We start from the raw sequence: 22770 nt of genomic DNA on the forward strand, positions 1-22770 counted from the left end.
TGTTGGCTCACAGATGGCCCAAAGGACAGGAACGACCAATAGCGTGTGATTTCTAGACTTTGGTTGATACAGAGCGCAAACATGCCCAAATAGAGAAGGAAGGTTTGGCAGTCATCTCTGGTGTGAGAAAATTCCACCAATACCATTACCTATGTAAATTTGTAACAGTACCAGACCACAAACCCCTGCTAGGGCTACTCAAAGAGAAAAAGCTGTGCCACCCATACCTTCAGGTCTAATTCAGTGATGGGCTCTCATTCTAAGTGCATACAATTACAAGTTGGAACACTGTCCAGGAGGCCAAGTAACAAATGCAAATGCCTTGAGCCACCTCCTGCTGGCAGATACACCACCGGTGGTGCGACCACTGGAAGAGTCTGTTCTGGTTTTAAACCTTCTGGACACCGGTCCAAAAGATCCGGTCCTGCCAAAACTAAAACAGCTGGTAGCGGTGGGAGAACAACAGCGCGATCACAACCAGAACTGAAAACTTTCTGAACCCAGTGAGACTAGGTCACCGTAGAGTACAGTGGGGAGGCAATGACCTAATTTTTTTTAAAAAAAAATCGCTGGACTGTTAATACAGAGACCCATATAATGTTCTGGGGACCTGGGTTCGAATCCTGCCACGACAGATGGTGGAATTTGAATTCAATAAATATCTGGAATTAACAGTCTAATGTTATCCATTGTCAAAAAACTGGATTTTTGTCTAATTTCCAACCGACATAAAACTATCAATTTAGTATCATGTAGTTGTGTTTGAAAGGTGACGTTCCCATGGTCTTAGCAGGACTGGAGCCAGAAAGCCTCCATGTTCATTCTTATTGTCATATAAAGCCCATAATCCAGGTCTCCTCTGCAATAAAGTCCTGAGAAAGTTGTTTCAGACGAGGCACCAAGTTGTGACCCAGTATGCCTTTTCAGGCAGTTATAAAAGATTCACTTTTTGGGGAAGCAGGGAGTCCATTCTGAACCATCACCAAAAAACCACATTAACCAGTTATTTATAACATTGCCTTGCATAAATGAGATAATTAAAATATAAATTGATTGTGAATAAAACACATTAGAATAGTTCAAAGGTTGAAAGGCTCAAGACAAAATTTTTCTTTTCGCTTTCAATCTCTGGAATAGACCTATTCAGTTTGCCCTTCCTTTCATGAATGCAAGATGTACTTTCAATTAATTCCAGAAGTTAGTTAATGCTCCTTTTTCAAAAGAAATCAGTTAGCCATCTACTGAAGATGTGCTACATCTTTATAAAAGAACAGCACAGGGTGAGGAATCTACTCCAACAATTCCAATCCAATTTTTCAAAAATCAAGAAAGAATCAATTGGTCAAATTAGTTTAAAGTAATTTCAAAAGAAGAGCAGAAGTACATGAAAAATGGAAGGAAGGAGAATTGCAAGTAATGGGCTGTCTGTGACTAAATGCCCATATCCTTGTACTATATCTACAATTTCAGTACAATGAATCATCGCAGTTTTTTTTAAGAAAGTGTTTCAAATACAAAAGAGAAGACAGAACAACAGAAGATTGGGGATGTTATAAAGCATGCAAAGCTGTGGTGTTAAAATAGGAGTAGTAGTATTGGTAACAATAACGCAGACTCAGAATATAAGCTTTGTGTTTCAGTAGAGATGATCCTTCAGATAAGATGTAGTTAAGCTTCTGACAACTTATACAGTCAGATTTTTAAAAAAAATGCAATGATTTGGTACAGAAGTGAAATAAAGGAGTATTTGTACTTCCTGCATAGGTGGAATCAATATGATGTGGAGGAAGGTCAGAGATTAAGAATTTGTAGTTTAGATTTTCATCAATGGGGGAAGAAAGTTAGAGACAAAGTAACGGAGGTGGTAGAAGATGAATGAGATGTGGAGTAGGGAGATTGCATTAACATCAAACAGAATAAAAAAATTATACATCATTTGGTACAGTCTGAGCAGTCTACTGGAGAGCTTAATGTTTCTGATCCAATGATGTGGAAAAGTTGGTGATTCAGTATGACCAAAATGGAAACTTTGGAGCTGGTGACCTGCGCTCCCACATGTTCTTCAACTGGAAGCTCTGCAGGAAACACTCTGTTAGCACTCTGGTGCCCCCACCAACACGCTCAGATTTCCTGCTGTAAGTGATAGGCAATATTCCATTCATCCTGCAGACATATTTCCACAGGTAACCATACTCATATTATGCACCTCCTCAGCAAAATTCTATGCAGGCCCATTTAACAGTGTCGATGTTTCAAACATTTCACTGGCTGGAAAATATATTGAGTATTCAGAAGTAGTGAATGGCACTTTACAAATGCAAGTCTTTCTGTTTTCATTTAGTTCTATAGCATAACCATTCCTCAATACAATTGCTACAATGCCCAATTACCTCCAATACAGTATACACACCTCAGTACCATTCATGAATCCCATACTATCATACAGAAAATCAACTACCTACATACTACTTGAATGAAATCTGCAATCTATATCCATTTCACTTCACAGCTTTCTCTCTAGTTAGCTTAAATCCTTCCCAAATGGCTTCAGATTTAAACTGAACTTCTCTATAGTATATTTGATAACCAAATTTTGTCAAAGACCCCTTGAATGTCGCATTGAAGCAATTTTAAAAAAAAATCACTTTTTTGGCTGACTGAAGAAATACTGTAATCTGTGGTTTTGGTGCCATCTTGTGGTAAAGAGACTTAGGGTTGCCTTCTAAAAGCTATGGGCTTTTCTATACATATCAAATATTACACCAAAATTTTAACAGCTACAATTTTGGAGATATCATTAGAACTTCCCTCAAAAATAATTCAATTAGAAGCCTTGAAACAGGTAAAAATCAGACGACCAAAATAAAATGTGCATAGATAAAACTCCACACCTGTACTGTCTCTTCTTCTCACCTCATCAATGAGCCCTTGCTTCTCTAAAAACATGTCTAAGTGTCTCTGATCACTTTTATACTATCTGCTTCGATAACTCAGGTTTTGTTAATCCTTTGGATGCCACTCAACCTCAATTGTTATGCAAAGTTTAAGTTTTATGTTCCCATAACCAAAACATCTCATTGGAATCTGACACTGAGAAAAGGGATTCAGGAAATTGTATTTCAATTCATTAAGGCATGGATCATAAAGAGTGGTAAGAGGCTGAGAACATTGTTAAAAGAATAGATAAACATTGAAGCAGAGGAGAACATAGTACCATAGTGAGTGAGTGCAATTATCTTTAGATGGTTTGAACAACATATCAATTCAGATATGGAATACAGTGTCTCAAGGCGACAGCTCACTACCACCTTCTCAAACGCAAACTAGAGATGGGTAAAATTTGCTGACTCAGCCAGCTATGTTCATATCTCAATTTTTTTGTAAAAATATGAAGCAGTGAATGACTACTTTTTGTTGCTATACGTATCTATAGATTTGTCAATCAATAATCTGCTTTAAAACTCATTTTTGATCAGGTCATCGAAAAGGCATTCTGTCTTCCACAACAACAAATCAATGATGCCAAGGAACACAAAACTGAAGAACACCTCATATTAAACACCCTGATTCCAGCATCCTGGTTATCATACCTGGTTGGCGTCATACAGAAAGCCTTTTTTCAGTTGAAGCAGGGCAAGCCGAGCCAAGATTGAAGAATGCTGAGGGTTCTTACCAAGAGAACCCAGCAACGACTTGTGAGCTTCTTCCACAGAACCGAGCTGGTACAGGGCATCTGCAGACAGAATTTGGGAAACCTCATCGGATGGCTCCAGCTCAAGCAGCAATAAAGCCAAATAATGAACACCCATTGCATCTCTAGGAGTAAACAAATGTAGGTGGATTGAATTAGCAAGACCATTACCTTTAAAAATCAGAAGTTATCATTTTAGCCTAGAGTCAAGAATCAAAGCCAAATACTGCTAACAATGTGAGGAGGCAGTGGAAAATGTATTATCACAGGACTATCAATACAGAAACTCAGCTAATGTTCTGGGGATCGGGGCTGAAATCCCTTGATGGCAGATGATGATGAATTTAATTTCAATTTAAAAAATAATTCTGGAATTAATCATCTATCAATGGCCACAAAACCATTGCCAGATGGAAAAATCCATCTGGCTCACAAATGTCTTTCAGGGAAGGAAATCAGCCGTACTCAGCTGGTGTGGCCTACATGTGACTCCACAACTTGGTTGACTCTCAATTGCTCTCTGAAATGGCTCAGCAAGCCTTTCATTTTTGTCAATTTCTACCATGATTAAAAAAGCCCAAAGGGAACTGTGGGTCAACCTACAACACAGAATTCAGCAGTTCAAGAAGGCAGCTCACCACCACCCTCTCAAGGACAACTAGAGGCAGGCTGCTTTTTTTAAAGTAAAAATCATGGAATGTGAGCATCGCTGGCTAGACTAACATTTATTGCCCATCCCTGATTGGGTCTGGACTCACACGCAGGCCAGACCAGGTAAGGATGGTAGAATTCCTTCCCTAAAGGACATTAGTGAACTGGACAGGTTTTTCCCAATGATTTTCTGATCATCATTAGAATCTTAATTCCAGTGTATTTTTTAAAAAATTGAATTCAAATTCCACCATCTGCCGCGGCAGTGTTTGAACTCAGGTTCCCAGAACACTACGTGGGTTTCCAGATTAATAGTCTACTGATAATACCTCTAGGCCATTGCTTCCTCATGCTGGCCAGACAGCCATGCTCATGTCCCAAGAGTGAATGGGAAAAAATAACACTTATGGCCCCTGGGCTCTAGCTGTCAAAACTTTATGCCAACTATACACTTTGCACATTACTGACCAAGAGGCAAGCATGGAGCACATTTGTGGAATCTGGTTCAAAATCAATACAGCAAATTGTTACTATTCAACTTGGACATATGGGGCTAACTGCTCTATTTTTCTTCAAAGTAGTGCCACTAGATTTTTTCTTACACACACTTGAAAGCTGAATGAGGTCTCAGTTTAAAGTCTTTTCTGAAAGATGGCACCTCAGAAAATGTGATACTGCCTAAGTACTGAGTAGGTGTATCAGCTTAGATCTGTGAGCTTACATTGTGAAAGGGGTGTGGGCCTGTCGGGCAGAAGATAAAGAATTTTGAATGCATGTACGAATAGATTCAAGAACAGCTTCTTCCTCGCAGTTTCAGACTTTTGAACAGGCCTCTCAAATGTTAATTCTGATCTCTCACTCTCTGCACCTTCTCTGCAGCCGTAACACAGTATTCTGCACACCATTCTGCTACCCTGATGCACTTTGTATGATATGATCTGCCTGTACAGCACACAAAACAACACTTTCCACTGTATCTTGGTACATGTGACAACAATAAAATCAATCCCTACCCTTGGACCAAGGCACCAGGGTTCAAGTCCCCGTTGCTCCGTAGCTGTATAACAACATCTCTGAACAGGTTGATTCGAAAAATATGTTAATTAAAAATGTACATTTTGAAAGAGGTTTTGAACCCATGAGCTTCTAAATCAGAGGTAAGTGTGCTACCAACAGAACCACAGATCATGTAACTACAGGACAAAATGGAGTTCTACCTTTGATCCTCAAAAACACATTATTACACTTTATTGACATATGTGTTTTCAGTTATGGGTAACACCAAAAAAGTCTCATTTGCTGTTCTGAGGGCAGTAAGAAAGAGTTGACCAATGCAGAACAAGACCCGCGTCATATTTAGTTCAGGCCACACAGGAATAGCAAGTTCTCCTTCCTGAATGGCATTAGTGAACAAGTTGGCATTTTACAGTGGATCTGATTTTTACCTGTTGCCAGTCTTCAAATTACCAGCTGTAAATCAAATCAAAGTTCTCAAACTGCCACGGTACAACTGACCTCAAACTCTGGATTGTCTAGTTCATAAATTGCTAGGCAACTGTGGCATGTTGGTGCAGAATTGCTGAAACATACTCCAGTTAAATAAATAATTTAGGTGAAGCATGTGGAAATATTTCCATAGGATGGCGTACATTAAAGGTGATTTTACCATGAAGCACTGAGTTGCTTTGCAGGTGCTACACTTTGATCTTTGAAAAATAAAATGACCAGTTATACACTATTATGATCCCAGCTGATGTTATTACTGGATATGTCAGATTCTAGACTGAGATATGGCTTGATCTTTTTCATTAGCTTTAACAAAGTGGTCCCTCAATGAAATGTAAGCATGCAAGGTTACCGATTTGGGTTTAACAAAAAAAAAAACCCAGAAGTTTACTAAGCAAAATAAATTAAAAGGTAAAACACACTAAACCAAACTATTTACATATAGCATAAACATTAAAACAAATGATAACATGCAATCCCATTAATTCCACGCACCTGTACTGTACCCAAAAGCACCCCCAATATAGTACTTAGCACAGAGAAAGTTCCCATCCCTTAACATCTCATTACGTTTAATTTAACTGTGACTTTAACACCCAGGCTGGAAAATCTGAAACCTTTCCCTGGAGTATGCATCTACTAGAGTTTCAATATTCTCAACTTCAAATAACATTGTTAAGGTTTTATCCAAAGACTCCTGGTCTGGAGCTATTACTAAACTCCTTACTGAAGGCAATTCATTTGACTATTTCCACAGTCTCTCAGGAGGACTGCTTTAACCATTCATCTTCATCCAAAAAATTTCTGACCTGCCCCAAACAAACAAAACTGCCTTTTCTCCTTCCAAACTATGAGAGTTTTACACAAGTTTGAAAAACCCAAAATCAAGAATTATTTGACTGAAATCTGAATGCACAACTGTTTACCTTGCTTGTGGTAAACTGCTAATATAAGCAAAAACCCCTGGAGGCTACTTCTCTATCAAATTGTTTAAAATAAATCACTATGGTACAGAACTATTTACAAGTTAATGGTTAAACCCTTCAGACACACAAAACCTAAATATCAATAAGTCAAAAATACAAACTTGAAAATATATATTAAATATATATAAAGCATACAGTGTACATCACAATACCTAGCATATTCCAGAATTACACCTTAAAAATAAGCACAAATGTTCAAGTCCTGTGACAATCCAAAATCAAACTAATTTTAATTTATACTCCCCAAAATCTGAAAATAACTGAATTCTTGCAAATCAGATTGTACAAATATAATGATGTAAATATTCAAAGCTACCATAAGCGTGCAGGAATAGTTACATATTTTCACATTAGCTTCAAGTATATTAACTTGAATGCCTGAACCAAAAGAATTATGCTGAAACCAGTACAATTCAACCAAAGTGCAATAGGCTCCAGGGTATTTCACAAACTTAAATTAGCATTGGTCCAAAGCAGAAGTTGCTAAATCAAAATTAATTAGTCACCAGTGGAGCTTTTTTAAATTCATTCACAGGACGAGGGTGTTGCTGGTAGGCCAGCATTTATTGCCCATCCTTAATTGCCCAGCAAGCAGTTAGGAGTCAACCACATTGCTGTGGATCTGTAGTCACATGTAAGGATGGCAGTTTCCTTCCCTAAAGGATGTTAGTGAACCAGATGGGTTTTTCCAACAATCAGCAATAGATTCATGGTCTTCATTACACTCTTAATTCCAGATCTTTATTGAATTTAAATTCCACCTTCTACTGGTGGCAGGATTCAAACCCAGGTCCCTGGAACATTACCTGGGTCTCTGGATTAACAGTCCAGCGATAATACCTCTCGGCTATCACCTCCCTGTTGCCAGATGAAATAGCTCTGTTGGAAGAGCATTAGACTGAAGATCTAAAAGACCCCAGTTCAATCCTGGGTTTCAGCAAAATGAACACTTCCTGGCCATGTCAGGCTTTGTTGAGCTCTCGTCTTCTTTGAATCTGCAATCCCATTTCAGTTTACAATTGCACTGTTCAGAAGTCTATTTGGATGACCAAGCAACATATTCCATTGCAATCCAAGTTATACTAGAGTCTGCTAAGATAGGACTTCAAAAGATGGAAGACCAAGGTCCCTTTAAAGCAGTGGTCTCCAACCTTTTTAAACACACGATTTTTAAAAAAATTTAAGGTCAACCCAGGATCTACTTTTAAGGAAATATAAAGTTTATTTGTAGTGCTTCATCACTCTAAGACCAAGTACATGTAATTATTCATTTTGTCCTCTATTCACCAAACCAGTGCAATACTTGTAACAATATTTGCCTTTGTCTTGAGATCAGCTTTATAGTTTGAGACTGCTAGTCATATGCAGTCCATCAAACAACTGTGAAGCGGTACATTACTTGGAGTTGATTATCATCATTTTGAAGAATGCTGTCTCAGAGCAGGTATGTGAAGGCAAAGTAAGCTTTTTCTCAGTCTGACTCCCTGATCGGATTTTCAACTTAATATCTTTTTGCACAGCAACTATCTCCATATCAACTCCACTGCTTTGCACATCCAACACCTGATGGATTTTGGTAGCCAACCCAACAATATTTGCTTGAAGGAATGAAGTCAAATATCAGTTTGTGCCATTCCATCAAATTCTTGAAATCAGCTGTTGAACTCCCCTGCTAACCTAAAGTGCGCAGTGATTTTCTGGATGAAACCATTTTACATTGTCTTTTGAGTTTTTCCTAGTATTTTCGCCAGATTTGGAAAGCGTTGCAGTATTTTTTTTCTTTAAATTGGGAAGACTACTGTCTCAATTTAAATGCATTCACAATTAAGCCTCTGACCTTTCCCTGCAGTTCACAGTTCAGCCTGTTCAGTTTTGATGTTGTCTGTAAGGAACCTGAAACTGAGCAACCAAACATTGTCTGACAGTTTGCTGCACAATTCATTCAGTTAACTAACAATTTTAGGCATCAGATCTACTAACCTTTGCAGGACCTTACTTTGACTTAACCACCTCAGATTAGCATGCAGGATTAGTTAACTGAAAGCACCATTGTTTATTTAAGGCCTTACTGAATAAATTCAGTGCTGAAAGGCTCTTGCTCGAATTGAGTTTACAATCTTAACAGCAACTTCCATTACATGAGTAAAGTCCAATGCTCGTGGTGGATTATCTAGTGCTAATTGACAAAATTGGGAAAATTGGGTTCACTTCTGCTAAATTCAACAAAGCCCCCATTTGCACCAAACATAGCTGGTGCAGCATCAGACATGATGAAAGCCAAGTTTTTGATCAGAATGATTTTTCTCAACACATACATTTTGAATTCAATGTGGATATCCTCACCCCTTGTTCTCTCATTAAGGAGCAATGTATGTGATGATCCTTTTTTATTGTGTTCTTAAAGATCATATACACAAAACAAAACAAATGGACAACTTGTCATGTTGATGGATCATTGAACTGCAGCAAGAAACAATCATAGCCCTTCAGATGATGCTGGTGTTGCTGTAAGACCTCTTTGGACAGAGATTCTATTCATCATGCCACTTTGGAAACACTAACTGACAAGTTGAGGTTGCCGTTATTACTACTTCTTATTTCTTAAGTCTTCAAATAAAGAGTCAATGGTCACAATCATTGCTTATTTAATTATTCGCCATCTGTGAATGATTTCTTATGCTTTGCCAGGATATAGCGAAAGTGAGATGCTGCAGTTCAGGTCTTTTCTTTTATGACTAGAATTTAAAGGAGAACTACTGTTGAGCATTTAAAACAGCCTTTATCTCAAAATTTGTCTTAAGTATGCTGATCAAGGGAAAACTATCTTTGAATTTAGGTTTGTTATGTGATGTTCTTCCAAATGCCCCCTTTTATTTATTGATAACTTTGGTGACATATAAAGAATATAATCTTAACTTTTACAGTTGTGAACAGAAATTCATTTTCCCCATTCTGCATAGAAATTACAGATTTTTGGTTTCTTTTTAGATGATCCAGCTTCATCATTCCACATCTAGTACCTGTCCACCATTTTCAAGGTACAAATCAGGAGTATGAGATGCCTGGATGAGTGCAGCTCTAATAATATTCAAGAAGTCTGACACCATCCAGGCCAAAGCAGCCCAATTGAATGCTCCTATGATGCTGCTTGGCCTGCTGTGTTCATCCAGCTCTGCACCTTGTTGTCTCGGATTCTCCAGCATCTGCAGTTCCTACTATCTCTGATCCAATTGATTAGCACCTCATTCACTAACATCCATTCCCTCCATTATTGACAGGAGCAGCAGTGTTTTACCATCTATCTGAGGCACTGCTGAAGTTCACCAAAGATCCTTTGATAGCACCTTCCAAACTCATAACCACTATCATCTCGAAGGATAAGGGTAGAAGATACATAATAACACCACCAGCTGCAAATTCCCCTCCAAGCCACCAACCATTCCAACTTGGAAATAGATCACCACTCCTTTAGTGTCTTTAGGACAAAATCCTGGAATTCCTCCCTAACAATACTGTGAATCTACCTACAGTACATGTACTGCAGCAGTTTAAGACAATAATTCACCACCACTTTCTCAAAGGCAATTAGGAACAGGCAATGAATACTGGCCAATCAGTGCCACCCATGTCCCATGAGTGAATTAAAAAAATTGCATCTTGTAGTTTGTGACATCACTCTGCATTGGTCACACTGCAGGTAGGCCTCTGGATCCATGCTTCTGTAACACCCAGACTATAGCTGGCTGCTTTCAAGAGTGGGGGCACGAGAAGTCACTTTTGTGGTCTCTATTTGCTTCCAGGGGCTTCGGTCAGCTTGCTTTGCTTGGATATGGTAAGTATGGTAGCAGTCCCCTTAACTTTTCTTCATCCCATTAGACAAGCAGCTGAAGAATTGAAGAATAGACTTGAGTTGCCCTTGCAGAGAATCTGCATGGACACAGTGAACTGCATAGCCTGTGATGTTTCTAGTACTGTAATATATAGCTTTCAACATTGATTCATTTTATTTGCATTGCTATCAAAAAAGAATTACTTTACGCTGCAACGATAGTCCAATTGGACCAAACTGAAACATGACGCAACAACCTGGCATGCATTTTTCTCTAGTTATGTAGCTTCAGGAAACAGATGTCATGCATGGCATGACAATCAATGTGCACACAGCAGCAGGAACACACACAAGAGATAAGATCAATTGTCAGAGATATGTGGAGACCACAGATCAAATACATCCACCATCAGATCATCCCTTAGTACAACAACAGTGGCTGACTAGTCAAATTTCTTTGAATTAATTTACAACAGACCCAGACAAAAGAAACAGGAGCTGCAGACCATTTGGCCCATTCTCTACTAACAAGGCTGATCTTGGAGTTCAACTCCACTCTCCTGCTGGCTTCCCCTGTCCATCCCCTGGATTTGCTGAGAATTAAAGAAAAAGTCCATCCAGCCTTAAATGTGAGGTTGTTGACTTGCTTGCCAAACTGGCTGGTTTTGGTTCAGGCGTTTCGTCACCATGCTAGCTAACATCATCAGTGCGGCCTCCGATGAAGCAATGTTGTTCTGCTCGCTTAGTATTTATATGATCCGGTCTGTTGAGGGTTTTGTGTCATTTCCAGTTCTTTTTTGCAAGGGTTTGTATATGGGGTCTAATTCCACATATTTTTTGATTACATTATGGGTGGAGAATCAGGCCTATAGGAATTCCCATGCATGTCTATGGTTGGCTTGAGCTAGGATGGTCACATCATCCCAGTTAAATTCATGGCCTTCATTGTCCGAGTGTATGGAAATGAGGGAAAGTTCGTCATGTCGTTTTGCTGCTAGCTGGTATTTGTGTATCCTGATGGCTAGTTTCCTTCCTGTCTGGCTGTGTAATGTTTTTGGCAGTCTTTGCACCGTAATTTGTACACACGTTGGTCCTGCATGTCATGGGTCTGGGGTCTTTGGTCCCATAGAACAACAAAGCTTCGTCGGAGGCCGCACTGATGATGTTACCTGGCATGGTGACGAAATGTCTGAACTATAACCAGCCAGATCGGCGAGCAAGTAAACAACCTCACCCACAACCCGAGCTACAAATCTTCGCAAGAACCTCAAGCCTTAGATGTGTTTAAAAACTGAGGATCCACAACTCTGGCAGGCCATTCCAAAATAGGTACACAAACTCTTTACAGTGAAGTAAGTTTGCTTCATCTCATTCCTAAACGATCAACTCTTTTATTGGGAAGACTGTGGCCCCACGTTTGATTCCCCAACTGGAATCACACAGCTGACATGAAAAGCTTTGAGAAACATTGGGAAGCTGATTCCTGAGTCGTATGTATTCTACACCGACCAAAATGTTCTACGTATATCCGACACACCAACATGCCGTTTCCCCTGAAAGAAATCCAACTCAAGTTTACAGATTTTTTTGATTATGAGTACCCTTCTTTGAAAGAAGGATTTTGGCTTCCATGCTCCCCACTTCTCTTTTTCCTTATGGCAGTAGTGGCCGAGGGGCTGGAGGATTGCTTCTGGAGGATTTTCTGCCCCTCTTCCTGCAGCACCTTATACAAGAGACCTCGCTGGTTCCAGGGCACATAGGACTTCACAAACAGGGCCACTTCGTCCAACCGCAGCCTGCTGGCGGTGATGTAGTCCAGGGCTGTCAGGTAAGGGCTGCCGCGCAGCATTCGCACCAGGCCTCGGCCGCACATAGCCTTGACACAGCTCCCGGGGTGCGGCAGGTCGTGCTCCAGGATGGATTGGAAATCCTCGAGGGCTCGCGTCAGTTCACCGCCGTGCAGGTGGCAGAACCCGCGGAGGACGAGGATGGTGCTGTGGTAGGTGGTCGGGTCCGACGCGATCAGGCGCTGGCACAGCCGGAGGGAGCCCTGCACGTCCCCGCAGAGGAGCATGCAGTCGGCCAGCCGAATCTCCAGTTCCCGCTTGGCCTCCGGCTCCACGTGGGCCACCAGCCAGAGAACTTCGAGGGCGGGACGCAGGAGTTCGGCGTCGCCGTCGGATCGCAGGTCAGGGCGGCGGCGCACCGCCTCCCTGTACTCGGAGAACCGAGCCTCGACAAGACGCTTGGCCAGCTCCAGCGCGCCGTGAGGTGCCTGGGGCCGCCCCGAGGCTCCGCCGTCGAAGGCCGACGCCAAGTGGTGGATCAATTCCCGGTCAGCGTGACCCCCGGCCGTGAGGGCAGCGGCCCGATCGACGACGAGCGAGGCGCCCTTCACCTTCCCAGGCTTCGACCTGTCAACGGCCGAGGGTGGCGTCGCGAGCTCCGGGCTTCCCGCGCTTTCCGCCAACCGCCACTTTTCGAAGGGGCGCGCGCCGTCGCCACGAGGCGCCACGAGCGAGAGGAAACGGCGGCAATCGGCGAGCAGCTCGGCGGCGCAGCCATCTCGCTCCTGCTGCCCTTCGTGCAGCGAGAGGTAACGGGCGACGGCGCGCACGATCTGAGGCAAATCCCTCTTCTGGTGGAGGACGACGAACGCCACGGTCTCTTCCCGCCGCTTGCCGAAGGCCTGCATGTAGTCCAGCACGCCGTTGGCCGAGTGTCTCCCGGACAGGACCCAGGCCAGGGCCCTGGTCAGCAGCAGTGCCAGCGAGTGGCTAGGGTGAGCGTTGAGCAGAGCGTTGCAGCGGCTCACCGCCTCCTGGTGCCGCCCGCTTCTCAGCAGCGCGTCCGTCTTCAGCACCGAGGCCGTCAGGTTGCCTGGACTCAGCGCCGACAGGAAGACGGCGGCCACTCCCACGCTGACGGGGGCCTCGACCGCAGGTTCGTCGCTGCCGGCCTGGCTTGGCACCCAGCTTTGGCCGGTGCACCAGCCTTCCAACACGGCCAACACGTCGCCCAGGCCCGCTTCCCCTAAGGACTTGACATGCTGCACAGTCGCCTCGGTGCTAAGGCTGAAAGCGGAGGTGTAACAGGCGGCGGCATCGACGGGAGAACCGCTCGCCAGGAACCAGTCCCCTTTGGCGCAGAGCTGGGTGGGCACCTCTTCTTCAGCCATCACCACGACCGAACTGGCATGCCAGGGATTTACATACGTGCAAAATGAATCCAAACCTAGAAAAAGAAAAATGCAAAATTTGCGGATTAGATCGACAAGAGACATCACGACGAAACAATTTTAACCTGATGAGACTGCAATACAGCACACGTTTTACAGCCATCCAATTGAATCCCCACTGAACTCTTAGTTTTGAAGCATAAAATTGGCTTTCCACCCGATCCACCCCACTCCGGCCCAGACGAAATGGCCATTTAGTCATATTCTCTGATTCAGCGATATTTTTTCGTGTTTGCAAGCCCACAGCGCATTGCATCAAGTGACGAATAGTAGAGGCACTACGTAGGGACAAGTTTTAAAGGAAATAATGTTGCAGAAGTGTTGGATATTCGACAAAAAAGTGCTAAAGTGAACATTTGATTTCAAATTAGTCTGGAGGAACTAATACAACATAGCTTTGACGATTAGAGGGGACAAGAAATCTGTTTAGAGCATCGTTGGAAATGAGAGATTGGAGGTTTGGAGATTAAAAAGGGAGAAATTCAGCTACTGCAAAAAGTAGAAGCACAAAGTTAGAACTTACATTAACTGTTCAGGTGGCCAATTAAGCAAATGTGGCTAGGCTAAATAAATTCAGAGCAGTAGAAACTCTGAAGAAGGGTCTCTACCCGAAACGTCAGCTTTCCTGCTCCTCTGATGATGCTTGGCCTGCTGTGTTCATCCAGCTCTACACCGTGTTATCTCAGTAGAAACTCTGATCACTAACACACTGCCATGTGATGAGTTGATAGGAAGCTACAGTACGTCAAAGTATGGGTGATGTTGACAGCAGGACTTAATGCAGGTTAGGATGTGGATAGTAGAGTTCTGATTGAGCTCAGATTTATGGCAGCTAATGGAAAGTCATTAAGGGATTTGGAATAGTTTAGCATGCAGTTAATTTCAAAGCATTGACAATCAATAATCAAATTTGTATTTGTAGTCTAAAGTTGCCCAAATTGATAATAGTTTACCGCTTGGATGGGCTTGAAGTTATATGTGTGGTACAAGGGATTGTTGCAATTGTTGGAGGGGCTGCCTGGGAAAGAATTGGTGTATCTCAGCTAATGTTCTGGTGCTGATACTAGGGACCTGACAATGGAATCTGAGAGTTACTATAAGTGTTGCCTTGATATAAATTAATGCTGCATTAAGGAGGCCTTGTAAAATTGATGTCAATGGGAATTGGAGGGAAAAAAACTCTCCACTGGTTAGTCATGTGTATTACAAAGGACTTTTGCAGTTATTGGATGAAAATCATCTCAGTCCCAGGATATCATTGCAGGAGTTCCTCAATAGTGATACACCTATGCCCATACCCCTACTCCCCATCTCCTCCTTTGAAAGAATAAAAATGTTCTCCAGTGCAAGAGCACCAGATTTCCTCGAGAAAGTAATTAAGTACTGTGTAGAATGTCATTATTCCTGATGCTTGTAGCCATGGTAGAGAAGCAATACAATTTGGACATACAAAGTCTTAATGGAGTAGGAAAAAATGACCCAGATCCTTAAAATTGTAAAAAGAAAGACACCACTGACATAGTACTATCAGCTCATTTAAGAAAACAATAGGCTCAATCATCTTTGTCTGTTTCATTAATGACCTCCACTCTAACATAAAGTCAGATGGGAGGATATATACTGATGATTGCACAAATGTTTAGTACCATTCCCAATCCTTCAGATGCAGAAGCTTTCCATATTCATATGCAGAAATATCTGGACAACAAGCCTTTAGATGGCCTTTGTGCTATTTAAGTGTCAGGAAAAGATCATCTGCAACAAAGAATCTAGGTCTCTCCACTTGACATTATCAACATTGAATGTCCTGTCATTATCATTACTCTAGGGGTTACAGTTGACCAGAATCTGAACTGGACCAGCTGTACAAATACTATAGCCACAACACCAGTTTAGAGGTTGTCAATACTGCACCATATAACTCCTGATTCCCCAAAGCTGGTCTCATCGACTTTTACAGATGCACCATAGGAAGCATCCTATCTGGCTGCATAACAGCTTGGTATGACATCTGCTCTGCCCAGGACAGTAAGAAACTACAGAAAGTTGTGCACACCAGCCCAGACCATCATGGAAGCCAACCTCCCATCCATGGACTCCATCTACACTTCTTGTTGCTGCAGAAAGGCTGCTGACAAAGACCCTTCCCACCCTGGTAGTACTCTCTTCTGTCAGGCAGGTGATACAGAAGCTTGAACACACAGACCAACAAATTCAAGAACAGCTTCTTCCCTGCTGCTATTAGACCTCTAGAATTTCAATTTAATGTTGGCTTCGCTTTTGTGCAGTTGTACTTTTATGCCTCGCTGTAAGCACGTTATGATCAGTATGTCTTGTTTGTTATGATCTGACTGTACTGCCCACAAATCAAAACTTTTCACAGTCCTTAGGTGCATGTGAACAATAATGAACCAAATCAAAATCAAATCACAACAAGTCCTGAAGGGCAATTAGACATGAGCAAAGTTTTGTTTTGTGAGTGATCACCCACACCCATACTCCCATTCCCCTCCCCTGAAAGAATAAAAATGTCCTCGAGTGCAAAAGCACAAAATATCCTTGAGAAAGTAACAGTACGATTCATTAACATGTAGAATATCAACATCATTATCAATGATGCTTGTAGCCATGGTAGGGAAGCAGTACAATTTGGACAAAGAATCATGAATAGAAAATGAGCCAGATCCTTCAATTCTAAAAAAAGGTAACAGACATTGTAATATCTTCTCATTTAAGAAAACAATTTATAAATATATTTATGAAAAAGGCATTTAATTTGTTCAGCAAGGAATAGCCAAAAAAAGCAACGGTCACTTTGTCAGCATCCCAGAGTTTGACATACATTCCTTCTGAGACACTCAGTTTAAATTCTTGCTGTTAAGGCTGAAACTTACACAAACCTCTTCCACTTATTCTCTACTTCCAATTAATTGAAAACGTACCAGATGCTTCATAAGTTAGTGCTCTGTTAGTATATATTTACTGTATTTTAAGACCCAAAGAGAACCTAGCTAATGATGTAGTTCAAGAAAACCTTAACTCCCTGGTGGCCAGCCAGTTTAAAATAATCTCTCTTTAAACATTTTCTTTTCCCAATAGGATGTCCTCTCGACTTAAGAATGGCCCTGCATTCAACAAATCTCCAAAACAGATCAACAACTGCTAATTATAGAAGAGACTAAAAACTGAATATCCTAGGCTATTCAACTGTGGAATGTCCTGAGGTGTAGTGGGTAGTGTCCTAACATCTGAGCCTGAAACTCCAGGTTCAGGTTCCAGCCAGGACTTTATGGCCACTGAAAGTGCATTTATAATGTGGCCAGACGCATTAATTTTGATCCTACAAGTCATTCCAAATCACACCAATGATAAGCCATAAAGAATGGGAGCGATTCCAGGTGAGTCACATCACTGAAAGAAAATTTGGGCTGCTACAATCACCCTGAAAGTGCATCATCAAATCATCTTAAAATCACTGGAATGTATGCCATTTTGAAGAGTCACTGAGTGAAAACTACTTAATGTTTTGTTTTTCGGTAGGGGGTGCATGAAGTGAAGTCCGTTAATTTGCTCAATGCTTTCCTTGACTATTTGGATCAATAACCTGGAAAACTCGTTCTTCAGAATTAGCACTGGATGAACATCTCCATAAACCAGTGGATTGGGTACCTTTTAATCCAATTTGACAAAGTGCACTTCTTGTATATGGTGTCAAACATTTTCAGACCCATACAGTGTCAGAAACACCACCCATTACGATGAAGTCATATGGACAGAACAACTTAGGATCTCAAAGAAGTGAGGCCAAATATCTAGTTTTTCCTCAAGATATCTAACAATATCTATATCAATGTAACCTGTAACTTGTCAGTCATATATAGAACTAGATGTCACATTAGTAATAATATTGACAAAAAGACTTAATTTCAGATGGGCTAAATAAACCAGAATTGGGCTTCTTGGAAGAAAATAATTTGAAATGTGGAACAACTACTAAATTATATGGTAAATCAGAAGCAGAACAAGTAAATACACTTCTATACACAGTTGGGAGTATTGCTAATGTTATATCTCACCATGGAGTAAAAACAGCAACAGATACCTTTGAAGAGGTACAAAAAGTCTTTTGACAATTATTTCAACCTAGAAACTAAAAATAAGTTCTGGAAAGAGTAAAGATTTAATACAAGAGTTCAGGATTCAGGAGAATCCAAGGATGTTTTCATTAACAATCTTCACAGATGAGTGGAGGACTGTAACTATGGTGACTAAGATAATATTGTTTAGGAATTGCTGATGATTCTTTATCAAATTTATCACAATCCACTCCAAAGAAGACTTGACTAGAGAAAGCCATTCAGATGGCTAATAAATCAAAAGCCTAGAAGCAAGACAAGTGAAAAACCATGATATAGGAGATCAGCAAATTCCATTTGACACTTAAGACACAAAATCACAAATGACCTATGATAAATCAGTACAGCGACTAGGGCAGGCATCAGACAGAAAGTCCTTGTCAGTTTTGGAGGGCAAAAGAAACACACCAATTAAAAGTGAATTCTTTTTCACAATAGGCCACTTTCAGAAAATGTGCATAAGTGGAACATTGTTTCAGAAAAGTAAGAAATCAAGTAGCTACCTACACAGAGGTTAATGGCAACAAGAGAAAACCAAAAGTCATCTTAGATGATCCAGACTTTGCGTTTTGGCAATAAATGGTGAGGGAGACTGAGACAGATCAGATTGTGAGCAATGGTTAAGAAAATATTGCCTACAGTCAAAAATGCAACTATATAACACAAGATTAAATGGTGTGCTATAAGCAACTCGAATATAGGGGATGCCAAACAGTAGAAAATCTATGCGTACTACACATTCAAGAATTCTTACTTGAGTAGGAAGATATATCTTGACCTCAATCTTCAAATAGTCAAAAGAAGTTAAATAATGTAAAACTATGGAACAGCCAGTTAAGAAATAACTAGTCACAGAACAGCTGGTAGAATATTACATAGGTCTCTCTAGACTCATGATGGAGCCTAAACAAAAAAAAAATCCATTGAGATATATTGACATAAGAAATTAGCTTCATACTCCCAATGAGGTGGATTAGCAGAGGGAAACATTTGTACTATCAATACTGCAAAGTATTCAGACTGCAACAGCCAGTAAAGTTTGCAATGAGACAGTCAATGAACAGCACACTCCACTTGATAAACCTATAACTGAAGCAACAGCTTTGTGAACAAACAGCTATGACATTTGAATCTGATGTTAGATGTGGAGGTGACTCAAAAAGGACATGTTTTCAAGCAAACTATTGGACTTTGTTATTTCCCCAGGAAGAATCCTCAGTCAGTGATAGAGATCATGTCAAGCTGGAAGCAATCTTTAAATAGCAGAGCTAAAAAAGTGAACATGTTGGTTTCATCGATAATGCACATTGCTGAAAGGAAATGAGAGAGTCCAAGCCAATCAACATGTTGAAGTAGGAAGCTTACAAACTGACTGAGAAAGAAAAATATGCTGACAGATTAAAGATGATGTGCATACAATTCTACAGAAGTTACCACTGCAAAGGGATGACCAATGTTCAATGTTTCAAGAGATTACATGGAAGAAATTGCCTGTTTCAGGGCATCAGGGCACTGCAAAGAGGCAGGATGAGCATCTTCCTTGAAGGAATTCCGGGAGATTAAAGGTCCCCTAGTTCAAAGGAACATTTATGTCTTAGACACAGACAGGAAGAAAATTGGAGGCAACAGTCTTTCATCAAACTGCCAGTTTTCCAAGTCTGAAGATAATATATTACAGCAGAATTGTGAAACCTCTGGATTCCTTGCATTTGTAAAAACTTTGGTAGGGGGCAGCTGGAGATGTGGTACTGGTAAATAAACTTACATACATAATTGTAGAATAATAATGAGGAAATGTATACTGATTCAAAAATAATCAGTGTCATAAAGTACCACCTACTATGATGAGATCATTTGGACCTGTGGACTGAGTGGCTTAGAATCTTGAGAGTGAGACTAAACAATCTGGCTAAAGTCTCTAACAATATCAATCATTACAACATAGCCTGTAACAAGTTGCAGTGAACTATATCTTGTTAACTTACAAGAATTTCTTTTAGTTGGACCAAGAAGTGGCTTTCCTCAACTGCAATATCCCTGTAGTTTCCTACACTTCAAGGGAATGGTGGCAGTAGCCTTCATCCTAAGCATCAGCTCAGTGTACTGAGTTGATATGCCCATATGGCATATCTGACACCAAAACGTCTGACTGGTTGGGCACTGTCAATATTTTGTAAGCACACCACCCCCACACAAAAAAAAATCTAGCTGGGAATGTAATATGCAGCCCCTTGGGAAGACGAGGAAACTAAAACAATGCAGGGTTTGTTGCGATAATGCATTTCATGTCCTTATTGTATTAATACAATTTTTCTCAATAACATGGTTATCAAAAGAAAATGGTAATTTCAAAGTGGTTTTCACCTTTAGTCTCACTGACTTCTTCATTATTTGCAGGATGCTTCACTTTAGTTTACTGCTTCCGTTCCATCAGGCTAATCAAATAATGAACATACAGAATAGGAATAAGCCATGCAGCCCTTTGACCCTGCTCTGCCATACGATATGATCATGGCTAATCAAACAAATCAGTACCCTGTTCCTGCTTTCTCCCCATATCCTTTGACCCTTTGGCCCCAAGAACTATATCTCCTTGAAAACATTAAATGTTTTGGCCTCAATTTCTTTCTGTGGCAGAGAATTTCACAGGCTTAACCGAGGTGAAGAAATTTCTCCTCAAATCTTCTAAACTGCTACCCAGTATCAGTAAACTGTGACTCCCATTCTGGATTTCCAGGTTATCAGGAATATCCATCCTGCATTTACCCTATCTAGTCCTGTTAGAATTTTAAAGGTTTGTGTTCATTCCTCTAAACTCCAGTGAATATAATCTTAAATCAATCTAGTCTCTCTTCATATGTCAGTCCTGCCATCCCAGGAATCAGTCCAGTAAAATGTTATTACATTTCCTCTGTAGCCAGAACATTCTTCTTCAGATTAGGAAGCCAAGACTGCACACAGTACTCCAGGTTTGGTCTCACCAAGGCCCTATACATTACAGCAAGGCATCCATGCCCTTGTATTCAAATTCTCTCATTTTGAAGGCCAACATATCATTTGCCTTCTTCAATTTCTGCTGCACCTGTATGCTTACTTTCAGCAAATGGTGTTCATGGATGGACAGGTCTCTTTGCACCTCCTCTTTCCCAATCTATTGCTGTTCAGATGATAATCTGCCTTCCTGCGTTTGCTACTAAAGTAGGTAATTAAATTATCCACATAACACTTCCTCTGCTTTGCATTTAACCACTCACAACTGGTACAAATTATACTAAAGCATCTCTGCATCCTTATCAGCATTCACCCTCCCATCCAACTTCGTGTCATCTGTAAACTTGGAGATATTACATTTTGTTCCTTCATCTAAATAATTAATACATACTGTGAATAGTTAGCACCCTAGCACTGATCCATGTGATACCTCACTGTTCACTGCCTGCCGTACTGCAAAAGATCTGTTTATTCCCGTTGTTTCCTGTATGTCAACCAGTTCTCTTTCCATGTCAGTACACTACCCCAATCCTGTGCTTTAATTTTACATGCTAATCACTTGTGGGACTTTACCAAAACCTTTCTGAAAATCTAAGTAAACTACACCACTGGCTTACCATCAACTCTACTAGTTACAGCCTTGAAAAATTCCAGTGGATTTGTCAAGCATCAATTTCCTTTCTATAAATCCACAATGACTGTCTGATTCTGTCACTGTTTTTCAATAACTGCTATTTTTTTTTTTATAACGGACTATAGCATTTTCCCCACTACCAATATCAAGCTAATTGGTTTATAATTCCCGTTCTTCTCTCTACCTCCTTTTAAAAAAAAAAGTAGGGTTACATTAGCTACCTTCCAGCACATGGGAACTGTTCCAGAATTGACCACGATTGTATCAATTATGTCTAGGACCACTACCTTAAGTACTTTGAGGTGTAGATTATCAGATTCTGAGGATTTATCAGCCTCTATTAATATTGATTTCCTTCAATTCCTTCCTCTTACTAGAGCCTGAACTGGAACCCTGAACAATATAGCAAGCCAGTTTTCATCACCATTTAACTTAATTCTTCCCACTAGTTCCTAACTTTGCCTTTCAATGGATTGGTTTGATCACAGAGAACGTATACTTAATTGCATAAAATAATATGTTGCAGTGTCAACTTGTGCGTTAAAGAATTTCGGATCGGGACCTTCCGAAACGTCAACTTTCCTGCTCCTCTGATGCTGCCTGACCTGCTGTGCTCCTCCAGCTCCATACGGTTATCTCTGACTTCAGCATCGGCAGTTCTTACTACCTCACCGTTAAAGTTTATGGCCTGTTTTTACTGTAAACCCAATACCGAGGTTAATTAATCTCTTCAGATTCAGTCCGTAATTCAATACAAATCTTTGCGGTTGAAATAATATATTCTGCAATTTGACCCAGGTGTTTGCAACGCTAATTCAATTACTATTAATACCACCTATCCGCATTTTGTTTCTTCGCTCTTTTCTGTGCGTAAACGTGTGTTGTGTAAAGGTGTAAATCCATTCAGTACCAGAAATACATCCAAGACGTCGCTCTAATGTTCAATTTTTGCAATGAGACAGGTGGTTTATTGAACAAACAACCCTTATTGTATCTCAGGAACAAAAACAAAGTTGCTGGAAAAGCTCAGCAGGTCTGGCAGCTTCTGTGAAGGAAAAATCCGAGTTAACGTTTACTCTGTTTTCTCCTTCAGAGATGCTGCCAGACC

General features: G+C 40.7%; 1 protein-coding gene and 1 non-coding gene across 2 annotated transcripts in view; one reads left to right on the forward strand and one right to left on the reverse strand.

Annotated features, from left to right (window-relative positions):
- ttc34 (tetratricopeptide repeat domain 34) overlaps window positions 1–22770 on the reverse strand; it is a 99898-nt gene that overhangs the window by 75313 nt on the left and 1815 nt on the right. The window contains exons 2-3 of the mRNA XM_048614875.1: window positions 12265–13897; window positions 3591–3816 (exon numbers count right to left, since the gene is read on the reverse strand). Of these exons, the coding sequence (XP_048470832.1) occupies window positions 3591–3816; window positions 12265–13897 (1859 nt within the window). The remainder of the gene's footprint in view (window positions 1–3590; window positions 3817–12264; window positions 13898–22770) is intronic.
- On the forward strand, window positions 7702–7774 carry trnaf-gaa. The gene has a single exon. It is a non-coding gene; the product is annotated as a tRNA-Phe (tRNA).

This window comes from Rhincodon typus, chromosome 31 (assembly GCF_021869965.1).
Source record: "Rhincodon typus isolate 14 chromosome 31, sRhiTyp1.1, whole genome shotgun sequence".
NCBI lineage: Eukaryota > Metazoa > Chordata > Chondrichthyes > Orectolobiformes > Rhincodontidae > Rhincodon > Rhincodon typus.